The sequence below is a fragment of the Marmota monax genome, unplaced genomic scaffold (assembly GCF_021218885.2).
Source record: "Marmota monax isolate L192 unplaced genomic scaffold, Marmota_monax_Labrador192_F-V1.1 WCK01_AAM20220418_F8-fsc00008, whole genome shotgun sequence".
NCBI lineage: Eukaryota > Metazoa > Chordata > Mammalia > Rodentia > Sciuridae > Marmota > Marmota monax.
The window spans coordinates 3490403-3506142 of NW_026694432.1; the positions used below are offsets into that span (position 1 = coordinate 3490403).

Below are 15740 nucleotides of genomic sequence, written 5' to 3' on the forward strand. Positions count from 1 at the left end.
AGGGAAGAATATGTTTTGCTAGGAATAGGTGTTTGTGGTTTTAGTTTCAATTTCTTATGTAATACTGTTGGAATAAACTACCTTATGTATGTTTTTTAGAATTTTTTTTTTAGTGGTATATGGGCACAATACCTCTATTTTATTTATTTTTATGTGGTGCTGAGGATTGAATCCAGTGCCTCACATTGTGCTAGGCAAGTGCTAAATCACTGAGCTATAACCCCAGCCACTGTTTTTTGTTTTAAAATGAGAATTGGATCAATAATTTCCATCTCTTCACCCTCATGCACAAAGGAAGAAGAAACAAATATGGAATTTTAAAACACTTCTGTTTAATGAAGGAAATAGAAGCTATTTTGTATACTTTAGAGAGGTATTTTTATTACTCTATATACTGTTATCCATGACAACCAACTGCTATAGAAGGGTGGTGGTGGGGGGAATATTATAAATATGGTGGGAAGGTCAGTAAAGTATGAGGAGATTTTGAGGGGGAGAGAGGAGGGACAAGAAAGGAGAGGAAATAGGGACTAAACTGGACAAAATTATGCTATGTGCATGTATAACTATACTATAGTGAATTCCACCTTTATGTATACCTATAAAGCACTAATAAATAAATAAGTGGAAGATAAATCAGTAGTGTAGAGAAAGGAGAAGAAGAGAGGTGGGGAGGGAGAATGAGGAACTGGGGACTGAAATGGAATCAATTAAATTCTATGCATGTATGATTATGTCAAAATAAACCCAACTATTAATATGCAACTATAATGCACTAATAAAAGAAAAAAAACATTAAAAATTTTTAAAATAAGGGCTGTGGAATTAAAATCTTGCATTCCATAGATGTTGCAGATATCTCTAATAGGGACTTTTTAGCCAACCTTACAAGGGCCAATAGGATTTTATTCTTATATTTCCAGCCTCAGATTTTATTAAAAAAGGAAAAAAAAGTCTTTTCTAAATGGTTTTTGCACTTACATTAGTAACCCTTCCCTACCTTATCTTGCTTCAGACAATTCCTTTGTGTGGAATTGGAACAATGCACAAAACCTAAAAAACTGTAAGACTTAAAAATATATGGAAAATACTGAACTATAAAGAAAGGGCTATGAGGTCTGTATTTTACTTCAGAAATATTTATTTATTTATTTAAATTTTTTTGGTTCTAGGAATTGAATCCAGTGGCAATTAACAACTGAGCCACATCCCCAGCCCTTTAAAAAAATATTTTATTTAGAGATAGGGCCTCACTAAGTTGCTGAGACTGGCTTTGAACTTGTGATACTCCTGAGCTGCTGGGATTACAGGTGTGCACCTCCACGCCCTGCGCATACTTCAGAAATATTTAGAAGAAGCTATTCAGTGAGCAATTAGAAATGTAGGTTTGAAACTCAGGAAAGAAGTGGAAGCTGAAGGTTTGCACACATGGGAGTGAATTAGAATACTGAGAGGGGGCATGCATATGGATCCAAAAAAAGAACACTGATTTTTTTTTCAGAGGTATAAGTCAGTTTCTGGGGATACAATATTTATCTTTTATTGCCACAGGACTGAAGGTTCCTTGATGACTTTGTTATAGGCTTGTAAGTTTTCCTCTCTGTGGTAGACTAATAAAGTTTTTGCTAAAAATTTCTTGTATTAAATACTACTTATCCTGTCCAGCTCAAAGCTGGAGTTGATAAAAGATTTTGTGGCAAAATCTGTGCTTTCCTTAGTGAATACATAGATTTTGTTGCCTAAAATAAATATTAACACTAATTTATAGGCAGAATGTCTCCAAAGAATGAAAATGATCAGCAGAATCTACAAGCATTTAATTTTATAACTACATAGTTATACTTAATATAAATAACCTAATTTTGCCTGCAATTTTGTTAAAGTATGGTTAAATCATATTTCTTATTTCTTTAGGATACTGAAGATTTGAAGTTAAGTACATCATTTACAAATGTTATGGAGCCTACATATCTTCTTGCAAGACCCCAGATGAATACCAGGTATAGAAATATTTTTACAAAATGTTTTTTCTTAACTGCTTACATTAACTTAAGAAGGTAAACTGCAAGAGAAGAAAGAATATAATCCTTATCATAAAAATCTGGGCATATAATCCCAGCTCTACCACTTATTAAGTGACTGACCCAAGTTCATTAATTTAAGCCTCTGTTTCTCATTTGTAAAATGGGGATGATAATTGCAAAACAAGAATATTGAGAAGGGATAAATAAGATTACTAAAAGCATCTGGCACATAGTAGGTACTCGGTAAATTATTAGTTACACTCTCTCCATTTATTTCAGTTCCAGAAGATATCTCTTATTGATAGGAAATAGTACTTGAACTCCTGAGGCTTAAAATTATATTGGTGTTTGTTTATATCTAAACAAATGGGAAAGTGGTTGGGTTCTTTTCCTTTTCTAAACAGTAATTCCTTGTTTGGAATTATTTTACATTGAATATTCCAGGTTTCCTCAAACTTCTCTATGCCTTTACTAGTAATGTATAGTGAGAAGGAGGAGCTTGCCACCTGTCTTCTGATTTTCTCAATCTGTCATTACTTTGGGGGTTCAGGCAAATTGGCTTATATTTTCTGGCTCTTTGAATCATTTATTGCTCTTTTTCCCCTAGGGAAGAATAATTAATGCTGACATGTGAATTTTTTTTCTTTCAAACTACACTTATACCCATGGGGTACCTTTATTCTCTGTATTATCTTCCTTTGTGCCAGATTTTCTTGAAAGACAATGGGAAATATGACCCAAGAAAGCTATCAGATTTCTTTTGCCTTAATTTTGGCCCTTCTGTTCTATCCCACTGCCACCTCTTATTCTTTGAATGTTTGTCAACTGCTATTCTTTGAAAGGTACAGTTGTGTAACAAGGGTCAAATTCATTCCTTACGTTCTATATAAGATATTTAATCATATGATTTAAACTCGATAGTTCTTAACTCTAATTTCTTTTATTTATTTACGGACCTCTGGTTTTGTATGATCTCTGGAATTTAGAGCGGCAGTTCTAATTTGTATATGTGTTTAGGAGGGGAGTTAGAGCCCCTTTTTGAGTTTTGATAAAAGCCATGTATCTTTATTTCCTAAGAAAAAGTAGTTCATACATACATGCAAATGTTTGCACCCAGTTTCAGGCTGCAAGGTTCAGTTTGTGTCTCTCTTCCCTCCAAAGACTACATACAGACTCCAGAGTAAGAAAAAGACTAATAACAACATTTATTGAAGTCTTACTATGTATCTGGTGCCATGCTAAGCGCTTTGCATGCATTATTCTTTTTTTGGAGGGGGGCAGTACTGGGAATTGAACCCAGGGGCGCCTTCCACTGAGCTACTTCCCCGGCCCTTTTTATTTTATTTTGAAACAGTACCTTGCTAAGTTCAGGCTAGCCTTGAACTTGCAATCCTCCAGCCTTAGCCTCCTGAGTGGCTGGCTTTATAGGAATGTGCTGCCAAGTCCAGTGCATGTATTATTCTTTAATCTTCACAAGAAAACTATGAGATGAGTGTCATTATTACCCATACTTTTCCCCCCCCTTAAATGAGAAAATTTTGTGGCATAGAGAAACTAGTCAACCCAAAGTCATACAGTTAGTAAGTAATATAGTTAAATCCTGAGATTTAAACCTGACTTCACTTCTTCCCTATGCTCTGAAGTAAGTAAACCTGAATATCATAGGTTGGGCTTTAAAGGTATTGTGGACTCCTAAAAGTGAAAAAGAAAGAGCTAACGCTGAGAGTACTTACAATAAAATAAGAATTATTTTAAGCACTTTATATATATTGACTTATTTAATATTTAGTGTAATGGTAAAGAAGCATTGATACCCCAGTTTAACAAATGAGGAAATTGAGTCAAAGAGAGGTAATTAACTTGAGCAAGGTCACATAGCTTGCAAATTTAGACTCCAAGAAATTAGTTGGTAGACTTCTTGTTTTTTTTTCCTCCTCCTTTATTCCCTTACCTTCCTTTCCCAACCAGCCTCCATTTTATGTATTTATTTAGTTTTTTAGCTTTATTTTATTTTTAATTGATATATAATAACTGTACATGTTTATGGGATACAATGTGATGTTTTGAATAATATGTATATATTTTGTGTGATTATCAAATCACAGTATTTAGCATATCCATTACCTCAAACATCTTTTCTTTTTGGTGAGAGCATTAAAAATTCTCTCCTAGTTATTTTGAAATATATGCTACAGTATTGTTGATAAGTTACCCAGCTGTGCTATAGAACCCCAGAATTTACTCCAACTAACTGTAATTTTGTACTCATTGAATAATCTCTTCCTAGTCATCTCTTTCCTCCTACCTTTTCCAGCCTCTGATAATCATTATTCTACCAGGTAATTCTGTGAGATTGGCTTTTTCCATTCCACAAATGAGTAAGATCATGCAGTCTTTGTTTTTCTGTCTGGCTTATTTCACTTAAACATAGTGTTCTGCAGTTTCATCCATTTTAGGACAAATGACAGGATTTCTTTTCTTTTTTTTTAAACAGTTAAGTAGTGTTGCACACCACATTTTCTATATCTGTTGATGAATACTTAATTTGATTACAAATTTTAGTTATTGTGAATAGTACTGCAGTAAGCATAGGAATACAGATAATCTCTCTGACAAACTGATTTCATTTTCTTTGGATAGTATCCAATAGATTGCTGGATCTTTTTAAATTTAATATATATATATTTTAGTTGTAGTTAGTTGGAGACAATATTTTTATTTTATTTATTTATTTTATGTGGTGCTGAGGATCAGACCCAGCACCTCGCACGTGCTAGGCAAGCATTCTACCACCGCTCAGCCCCAGCCTCAGCCCCAGATTGCTGGATCTTATGGTAGCTTTATTTTTAATATTTTGAGGAACTCCCCAGGTGTGGTGGCGAATGCCTGTAATCCCAGTGGCTCTGGAGGCTAAAACAGGAGATCTGCAATTCAAAGCCAAGCTCTAAGCAACTCAGTGAGACCCTATCTCTAAATAAAATACAAAATAGGGTTGGGGATGTGCTCAATAGTTGAGAGCCTCTGAGTTCAGTCCCTGGTACCAACATAAAAATTTTTTTTGAGGAACTCCATGCTGTTTTCCATAGTGGCCATACCAATTTACATTCCCAACAACTGTCTGTAGGAGTTCCTACTTCTCCATAACCATCATAACCATGCCAGCATTTACTTTTTGTATTATTCAGCACCTTTATCCTTTTTTTTTTTTTTTTTTTTGATTGCCTCAAGCTCCTGGGCTCATCTTCCTGTTCCTGTAAGAGATGAATAACTGTTCTTTATAAAATTTCTACCAAGTTTGCTTTTCCTTGTGGTTTAATTATAAATTATTTTTTTGAAAAGGTTTCCTTCAAGCAAGATAGTACCTTTCCACTTTCCTCCATCAAAGTATGCACTTTGGAACCCAATGCCAATTGGAGATTTCATCTGCTTACATCTCAATCACTACAGGTATAAGATGTTTCTCTTTTCAAATCAAACTAGTATAAACATGAGTCATAAAAGGATATGCAAGGAAAGTTGATTATTATGACCAGTTGTAGGTTGAGTGTCCCTAATCCCCAAATCCAAAGTTCTGAATGCTCCAAAATTTCCATGAGTGCCAACATGGAAAATTCCACATCTAACTCAAATGTGCCTTGTCACAATCAAAATGAAGACATACAACACAGTTGTATAAAATTGCCTTTATACTATGTGTATGAGACGTGTATGAGACGTATATGAAACAAATGAATTTCATGTTTAGACTTGGATCTCATCCTCAGGATATCTCATCTATATGCAAATGGCTCAAAATCTGAAACACTCTGGTCCCAGACATTTTGGATAAGGGACACTCAATCTGTATTCATTTTTCTTTACTTTTCCACTAAAAGCTCTTCACAGACAAAAATTTCATCTTTTTGAGGAGTAATCTTAATCTCATAGTTAAAATATTCTGAAAATTTAAAGTTCTGAGTATTGTTGGAGTTAAAAAAATGTGAAATATGATAAAAACTAAAAGTGTTTTTCCTCATACTTCAGCATGTTGTCTTTGGAGGATATTGAGAAGACTGAACTGATTTTAAGTAGATCACATTAGAAGGAATAAATATAAAATATGGTGGTTTTGTTCAGGATCTTAAACAAAAGACATAGAAGTTTATACTTAAAGTAATTGAAAATTGGTTCATTGATATTTTATACATAAGCACCTACTTATTTAAAGCAGTAGTCTAAGAAGGATGGCTTGTACTGGGGAAAGCCTAGAGTCAGCTTAGCCATGAGATGGTTTTATATAATCATAGATTTATGCCATAGTGGTTTAAGGTATTATAACTGGAATCATACTGCCTTTAGTCTGAAATCCTGATTCTACAACTGATTTATGTGACCTCAGTATATTAAGTATCAAGAATTGGGGCTGAAGATGTGGCTCAAGCGGTAGCGCGTTCGCCTGGCATGTGTGCGGCCTGGGTTCATCCTCAGCACCACATACAAACAAAGATGATTTGTCCGCCGAAAACTAAAAAATAAATATTAAAAAATTCTCTCTCTCTCTAAAAAAAAAAAAAAGTATCAAGAATTTAGTTTCCTTATAAAATGGCTATAATACCTATTTCATAGTACCTTTGTTTTTTGTGATGGGTATTAAACCCAGGCCTCACACATGCTAGACAAGTGCTCTACCACTCAGCTATACCTCCAGCCCCCCTCATAGTTCTCTTATAAAGAATAAATAAGACAGGTTTTGTAAAGCAGCTGACACTGCGCCTACAATAGAAAGTATTCAATAAATGGTATCTGTGAATAGTGTAGTAGTATTCAGATCAAAAGGAAAGAACAAAATAAGATGTTTTGAAAAGATTTTATGGCATTTGATGATTGACTGAATAGAGTGACTGAAGGAGAGATAAAAGTAAAAAAAAGTATTTAGGTTCTAAACTAGTTGGCAGAGAATAGTGGTACCATTGAAAAAAATGGGGAGAATCTTGTAGAAGTTTAGTTAAATATTTGTTAGACCTGTTCATCCTTTTCTCCATGTTTCTTAACCTGTCTTTTTTCCCCCATCTGTGCTATGTTTTGAGTAATTTGTTTCTCAACTGTATTAATGTTTTCTTTTTTTTTAAGATGTTGATGAACCTTTATTTTATTCATTTATTTATATGTGGTGCTAAGAATTGAACCCAGTGCCTCACAAATGCTAGGCAAGCTCTCTACCAGTAGCCACAATCCCAGCCCTACTAATGTTTTCTTTAGCTGTGCTTAGCTGCCATCTAACCTGTTTATTTAGGGTTTAGTTTTTTGTTTTTGCTTTTGTTTTTGTAGAACTGGGGATCAAACCCTGAGCCTCATATGTGCCAGACAAACACTCTACCACTGAGCTATACATTAGCCCATTTAGGTTTTTTAAATGTAGAAGTACATACCATATATGTGAGAGAATGTTTATAATATATATAAACAACATTTTTATATATATCAGAATAACAACAAACAACTATGAATGGTAGGGTAGCACATGCCTGTAATCCCAGCAACTTGGGAGACAGAGGCTTCTAGGAGGATTGCAAGTTCGAGGCAGCCTCAGCAACTTAGTGAGAACCTGTCTCAAAATAAAAATAAGGGCTGGGGCTGGGGCTCAGTGGCAGAATGCTTGCCTAGTGTGTGTGAGCCATTGGGTTTTATTCTTAGCACCACTTACAAAAAAATAAATAAAATAAAGGTATGCTGTCTATCTATAACTCCAAAAAAATCAAAACAAAACAAAAATAAATAGAAAATAAAAAGGGCTCAGATGTGACTTAGTGGCAAAGCACCCTGGGTTCAATTCCCAGTATCAAAACAAATAAACATTCATGTATCTATACCCAGTTGATTATATAATCCATTGAAATTTTTTAAAATTTTATTTATTTATTATTTTATTTATTTATTATTTTTATGTGGTGCAGAAGATCTAACCCAGTGCCTCACACTTGCTAGGCAAGCATTCTACCACTGAGCTTCAGCCCAAGCCCTAATCCATTTAGGTTTTAAGTGAATATATTTTTTACTTCTGCAAATTCTATATACTTCCTTTTCATCTGATCTTTTTTCATAGTTTCTTGTTCCTGAATCGTATTTTGGTTTCCCTCTTGTATTTCTTTAAATATTTTAATCATTTTATTTTGTATTCAATAATGCTATTATCTGTAGTTCATAGATAATACTATTATAAACAAATGGGTATGACTGTTTCAATCAAACTTTATTTTGTTTACAATAGTATTGTAAGCAATGAGTATAACTTTCCATCAAAAAAATTGGCCTCATAGTTTGTCAGTTTGTGCTCTGGTTCATAAAGTTAACCAAATTCCTAAAGGACAAATACCTTGTGTATCAGGTTATTATTATTATTTTAGTTTCCAGGTGGCCCTTTCTACTCCTTGCCTTTGTCCTTGGGATTTCCTGACAATGATCTTTCTGTACATTTTAAAAATTGTGCTTTATGTTTTAGGCAGTATTTCACAATGAGGGTTATTTAAGGATATCAAATCTACTATTCATAAAAGACTTGTTATTTTTCAGAAATCCAAAGCTTGTGGTGACTGAAAAGACCCTTCGACTTGCTTACCGTCATGCTAAACAGAATAAAAAAAATGTGCCATGCTTTTTACTTGGTTCTCTCACAGTAGATGAAGGTAATATACTTTAGAAAATTATTTGATGCCTATAGTAGAATTTACATTTATTGATTCAGACAGCTATTGCATATGCTTTGTGTGTTGTTTTTTTTTTTTTTTTTTTTTCCTGTATACCAAGGATATGAAGAAAACTGCTCTTCACAGTCTTTACAATCTAGTTGGGTAGAATATATAAACAAGTCATTTTTATATAAAATGATAATATGCTACTGGATGAGCAAAGTGCTTTGCTATAATTAGCAAAGTAGCCTTGCTAAAGTGATTTATGTGTTTAATTAGCATGCTGTAAATAATTATTTTTTTTCTTCAGATGAAGAAGGTGTTACATTGACAGTAGATCGCTTTGACCCTGGTCGAGAAGTACCTGAATGCTTAGAAAGAACCCCTACTGCTTCTCTTCCTGGAGACTTTGTGATCCCCTGCAAAGTTCATACTCAAGGATGTTGTTCAAGAGAAATGATTGTTCATGATGTAGATGACTTCAGTTCAACTTTTAAGGTGATATTGATAACTTTATTATTCTTAATTTAATGAGAATCACACTATATATAGTATGTAGTATTTTAATAAACCCATTAAAATATATTTCTGATTAAATTATTGTGGAGCTGGGCATGGTGGCACACACCTGTAATCCCAGTGACTTGGGAAGCTGATGCAGGAGGGATCACAAGTTCATGGCCAGCCTCAGCAATTTAATGAGATCCTTAGGAAATTGCCTTGTCTCAAAATAAGAAGGACTGGGGATGTAGTTCAGTAGTAAAGTGACCCTAGGTTCAAACCCTAATACTAAAAAATTTAAAAATTAAAAAATAAACTATTGTGGAGCTAAAATCCAATTAAATATGGGTTTCTGAGGGCAGGAGTCCTAGGTAGACGATATGGATAGCATTCTGGAAGAGGAATCTGGAAGAGGAAGCAGCGGGACCAAGATAAAGTTTAGAATGTGCCCAGGCTAATAGTAAGGGTGTAGATTTTTTTTTTTTAATGCCTTTATTTTATTTGTTTATTTTTTTTTTTTTATGTGGTGCTGAGGATCGAACCCAGTGCCTCATGCATGCAAGGCAAGCACCCTACCACTGAGCTACAGCCCCAGCCCAAGGGTGTAGATTTTTGCTGAATTTGTGGGCAATCAAACTAGAGTATTAATTTGGAAAGATTATAAAGAGCCTTGATGGTCATGTTAAGGAATTTAAACTTTGTCATATGGGCCATGTAGCCTTTGAAGGTTTCTGAAAAGAGGAAATACTGTACAATCGGGAACTGATTTAACCTGACAGGGCAAACTGACTGAAGTCAGAGAGAATAGTTAAACGGCCATTTCAGTTGCCAGATTTATATTAGAGAGGGATCCATTATCGTATAATAAAGCGGTAGCATTAAGACTAGAAAAGAACACAGTAAGCTTCAGCAAATACAGAGGAAGAACTGACTTGATAATTGGGATTACAAGAAAGGAATTGAAAAGAAATCATCTTGCGATTCTGTAAGGCTGAATCAGAACTAATTTGCATCCATTTTTTTCCATTCAGTAAATATATATTGGGGGTAACATTCCCCATCAAGAGTTTGAAGTGCTGCTAGGATATATAAGTTGGAAATCCATGATGAGCTTGGAACAGAAGTCTTATTTGCTTTGATGTAGTTATTCACTTTATCTTTTTTTGGTACCAGTATTAAACCCAGGGGTGCTTATCACTGAGCAACATTGCCAGCCCTTTATTGTTTTATTTTGAGACAGGATCTTGCTAAGTTGCTTAAGGCCTTGCTAAATTGATGAGGCTGGTTTTGAATTCAGGATCCTGCTCAGCCTCCTGAGCCACTGGGATTACAGGTGTGTGCCATTGCACCCAACTCACTTTTTCTTTTGATTGCTTAGAAGAAATGAGAATTGAAATGTTGCAAATCAAAACTAATTTTGTTAATGCAAGACCGTTTTTTTTTTATTGGTTGTTCAGTTCAACACATTACAAAGCTCTTGACATATCATATTTCATGCATTAGATTCAAGTTGGTTATGAACTCCCAATTTTACCCCAAATACAGATTGCAGAATCACATCGGTTACACATCTACATTTTTACATAATGCCCTATTAGTAACTGTTGTATTCTGCTACCTTTCCTATCCTCAACTATCCCCCCTCCCCTCCCCTCCCATCTTCTCTCTCTACCCCATCTACTGTAATTCATTTCTCTCCTTGTTTATTTTCCCATTCCCCTCACAACCTCTTATATGTAATTTTGTATAACAATGAGGGTCTCCCTCCATTACCATGCAATTTCCCTTTTCTCTCCCTTTGCCTCCCACCTCATGTCTCTGTTTAATGTTAATCTTTTCTTCCTGCTCTTCCTCCCTGCTCTGTTCTTAGTTGCTCTCATTATATCAAAGAAGACATTTGGTATTTGTTTTTTAGGGATTGGCTAGCTTCACTAAGCATAATCTGCTCTAGTGCCATCCATTTCCCTGCAAATTCCATGATTTTGTCATTTTTTAGTGCTGCGTAATGCTCCATGGTGTATAAATGCCACATTTTTTTTATCCATTCATCTATTGAAGGGCATCTGGGTTGGTTCCACAGTCTAGCAAGTGTGAATTGTGCTGCTATGAACATCGATGTGGCAGTATCCCTGTAGTACGCTCTTTTAAGGAATGCAAGACCATTTTTGTCTTCTTTTTTATATGTGTATATGCACCAGTGTAAGATAAACTTTAAAAATATAAACACAAGGGGCTGGGGCTCAGTGGTAGAGCTCCTGCTCGAATGTGTGAGGCCCTGGGTTCGATCCTCAGCACCCCATATAAATAAATAAATAAAAATAAAGTCCATCAACAACTAAAAATAAACAAGTAAAAAAACAAACACAATTCAGAATTTTTAAATAATTGTATAATATTGATTTTTTTTAGGCTCTACAGCACCATGTATGTAGCAAAGATTCCTTGGACTGTGGTAAGCTGCTTTTCCTAAGAGCTCATATTACTTCCAGGGAGAATTTGGACAATGTGGATTTTGACTTGCACTGGACAGCTGTAACTCTAGCAAATAACTTTAAATGTGCACCTGTGAAGCCCATCCCCATTATTCCAACAGCTCTGGCAAGAAATTTGAGCAGTAACTGGAATATTTCTCAAGTTCAAGGGACATATAAATATGGGTAAGTAAAAGATATATTATTCTAAAAATTTACATATTGATTGTATTAGTATTTTTTAATTGGTTTTATTTTTTAAATACATGACAGCAGAATTAATGACAATTCTTATTACACATATAGAACAATTTTTCATATCTGTTTGTATATAAAGTATGTTCACACCAATTCATGTCTTCATATATGTACTTTGGATAATGATGTCCATCACATTCCTCCATCGTTGCTAAACCTATATTAGTATTTTTTGAGGATCTCCACATACACAATATATGCGTAGTCAGGTAGAGTCTGTTAAAATGAAGTTGTTAATTGGTTGGTTTTCGGGGAGGGGTTGTTTTGTTTTTTAGAGTGGGGGGATTTAATCTAGGGCCTCACAAATACTAATAAGCACATGCTTTACTACCAAACTACAACCCCAACCAATTAAGTTTTGCTGAATATAATAAAGCTTTCTTTCAGAGTTGTGCCCACTATTCTACAAAAATTAGTAGTAAAAATCATATTAAAATTAGTTGTGGATCTGGGGATATGGCTCTGGTAGAATCACTTGCCTAACATTATTGTCTGAATTATTTTATTTCAACTATAATCTGACTATGAACCTAACAGAGTCTGGTGAATTTATTTGTAATATGCAGTCTTAACTATGAATAACAAGCAATGCAAGTTTAGAAAGAAGCAATTAAATAAAAATTTGTAATACTCTGGCTTACCAAAATGTCAGCTTCTTGAGGGTGGAGTTCCTTCACAAAACTGGAGCAGAAACCTCTCCAGCTTCCTATTCCTTAGTGTCTTGGAAAATGCAAGCCAAAACACAAGCAGAGCTGCTTCCCTGAATCCTCATTTCTTTTATTTATTGTCTACTGAACTAGGTTAGACAATGTAGGCACCCTGTGCTTTAAAGTTTGACCAGAGGTAGCTTGAAGGATTATATTTCTCGCTTCCTTTCCCACTACTCCACCCTAGTTCCTGTTAGGTCTATGGAGGCAAGAAAGTTTGCCAAGGTATACTCAACTCCAACTCTTATCCTCTAAAAATTCTGCTTCAAAAAAGGATGAAAAAAAAATTGTTGTTATCTCTCAACAATTCTCAACAAAGTCCCTGAAGTAGCAAGAAAGGCCCCATTTTGACTCCCATATTCTTTCCAGAGTGTGCTTGCTGATTGGAGTGGCATAAGTGTTACTGCATTACAAAGTCTTGGAATGATCAAATCGTAATGATCAAAAAATGTTACATTTAATTTCTTTGGAATAATGAAGTGCTTCTCTTTTTGAATTATTCATCCAGGATCCTTTAGCATGCTATTCAATTGCCTTTTCCCCTTGCCATCTCCTGTTGAGAATTGTCTATTAAATTTGTGACATTTGTCCTTTTTTCCAACCATATTCATTTTTTCACTCTACTATTTATATTAGAATCCATTATAGAATAGGTATTTGTGTAGGAACTAAAAATAGATTTTTACTTGTACATTAAATGTATTGACTTTTAAACACCATGTGCTATATATAATAGAGGTTTATGAACAGTGCTAGGAAGGCAGTAAGGTATGTCTGAATTGCCTGGGAAAATCATAGAAAATTTAAATTAATTCTTTTAATAGGAATTGGAATTTATCAGGTGGACAAGGTAGGGGAGAATTTTTAAAGCACATGTGTCATTGTTGGTACATAAGTTTAAACCAATTCCAACTTAATCATCATTGTTGATTAATTTATTATATTTGTATTTTAGGGTTATTGTAGGAATAAGATATATTATCCTCAGATCCCTCCCCCCCAAAAAAAAAAATATATATATATATATACATATATATATATATAAAAATCTGTGGTACTATTAAGATTTAATATCATTAATGCCATTGTTTTTATTTCTGTGATATAAAGCCATAATAGTAATGTTATCACTCAACAATTCTCAACAATATAGAGATTGGAGATTGAACACAGGGTATTTTACCGCTGAACTATATCTCCAGGCCTTATTTTATTTTGAATACTGGGGATTGAACTTGGCACTCAATCACTGAGCCACATTGCCATCCCTGTTTTATGTTTTATTTAGAGACAGACTCACTGAGTTGCTTAGCACCTCACTATTGCTGAGACTGGCTTGGAACTCGTGATCCTCCTGCCTCAGCTTCCTAAACCACTGGGATTTGCGTGTGCCATAGTAGTGGCTATAAGTTTTAAGTTACTAAATTTTCTTAATCTTTCCATCTTACCAGAGTCTTTTTTAGGTTGAGTTTAACACTTAGAACTGTTTGTGTTTATATATGTGTAAGAGGCAGTTGTCATTTGAATTGTGTCCCCTATCTAAAATATGTTTCGTAACTTGAATTGTTCTTTTTAGGTGAAAAATACATACTTTTAATTATTTTTACATTAATGTCTTCTGTTTAGATATCTTACCATGGATGAAACACGCAAATTGTTACTTTTATTGGAATCTGATCCCAAGGTTTGTTCTCTACCATTAGTGGGAATGTAAGTAATTTACATTTATGAAAATCTTTTCAGCCAAATATGTGTCTAAAATGTATATGATAAGCATGTCAATCAAGTTGTACTGTGAGTATTTAGATCATCTTACAAAATCACAAAGGCCAGTGGTTTTTTTTTGGGGGGGGGGTTTGGTATTTAAGTTCACTTAACCACTGAGCTACAACCCCAGTTCTTTAGTCCTTTTTATTTTTTGTATTTTGAGATGAGGTCTCACTAAGTTGCTGAGGCTGGCCTTGAACTCTGATCCTCCTGCCTTAGCCTTCTGAGCTGCTGGGATTACAGACATGTTCCACTGGGCACTCAAGCCAGTGGAAGTTCTCTTGTTTGCACGTTTAGCTAAAATAAGATTTTTCCTAGTCTTAGGAAGAATTTCATATATAAAACATGTAAAATTGAATTCTTCTGGTTGAAGACCTAGAAGCCCTTTTTCTTCAACCTTCTCTTACTACTCATTGTCCTTAAGGTTACTTGAAGAACCCAGGGATCAAAATAACACTACTTAAAATTCACTGCCAGGCAGTTTTGCAGAAATTCCCTTTAGTGTTAATGACTCTTTCATTAGAGTTAGTGGTTAATGACATTTAGACAGATTATTCAAAAAGTTATATTCATTCATTATTTATTGAAAACTTTCCTTATTCATAGCATTATGTTTGCTACTGTGTTGTAGTTTAAAGCTCCTTCTTAAGTACTTTATAATTAAAGGGAGGTGGTGAAATAGTCAAATATTCACACATAGAAAAATAATGATGTATATGATTTATTGTGAATTCAGTAATACAGACAATGAATACCTATTAGTATTTGTAAGAGAAATGATGGGGGAGATTTTCTTACAAAAGGTAAATTCATGTTGGAATTTTACTTGTTTGGATAGTAGAAGAGAGGATTAGTAGGAAAGAGCATCCATGTGAAGGAATGGCATGTGCAAAGTTAATGAGAATACACATATGTCTCTGGACCATGAAACCTACTTACAGTCTGTTTGCTACAGTTCTGGTATAGGCTTTGGGTTATTGATGCCTGAGTACATATTTATTAAGAGCCTTCTATATTTTAAGGCTACCTATATGTGTTACAGCACTTGATTCTCTCAACAAAGTTTTCAGTTACAAATGTTGGTCTCCTCTAATTCAGCCCATTCTTTCCAATCTATACTAATTCATTCTTCCCTCCTCCTCACCTCTATGAACCCTTTTCTCTCTCACATCTCAGGTGGAAGAGGACAGAGAGAAAGAAACATGTACTTGTTTTTCTCTTTTTCTCTACATTTGTAGATACATTGCTACAGATATCTATATATTCTCTCTCTAAGTTGTCAGTATTAATTATGAAAACTTTAATGTATTGCTCGTAAATGTCAAGGGCTCTACCAATTACCTTGAG

The 15740-nt window shown here is 34.4% G+C and overlaps 1 protein-coding gene across 1 annotated transcript in view; it reads left to right on the forward strand.

The window, feature by feature from the left end:
- Nucleotides 1-15740, forward strand: part of Stil (STIL centriolar assembly protein) — a 49645-nt gene that overhangs the window by 1237 nt on the left and 32668 nt on the right. The window contains exons 2-7 of the mRNA XM_046418805.2: nt 1915-2000; nt 5364-5471; nt 8574-8686; nt 9000-9187; nt 11600-11847; nt 14253-14336. Of these exons, the coding sequence (XP_046274761.1) occupies nt 1957-2000; nt 5364-5471; nt 8574-8686; nt 9000-9187; nt 11600-11847; nt 14253-14336 (785 nt within the window). The 5' untranslated portion in view covers nt 1915-1956. The remainder of the gene's footprint in view (nt 1-1914; nt 2001-5363; nt 5472-8573; nt 8687-8999; nt 9188-11599; nt 11848-14252; nt 14337-15740) is intronic.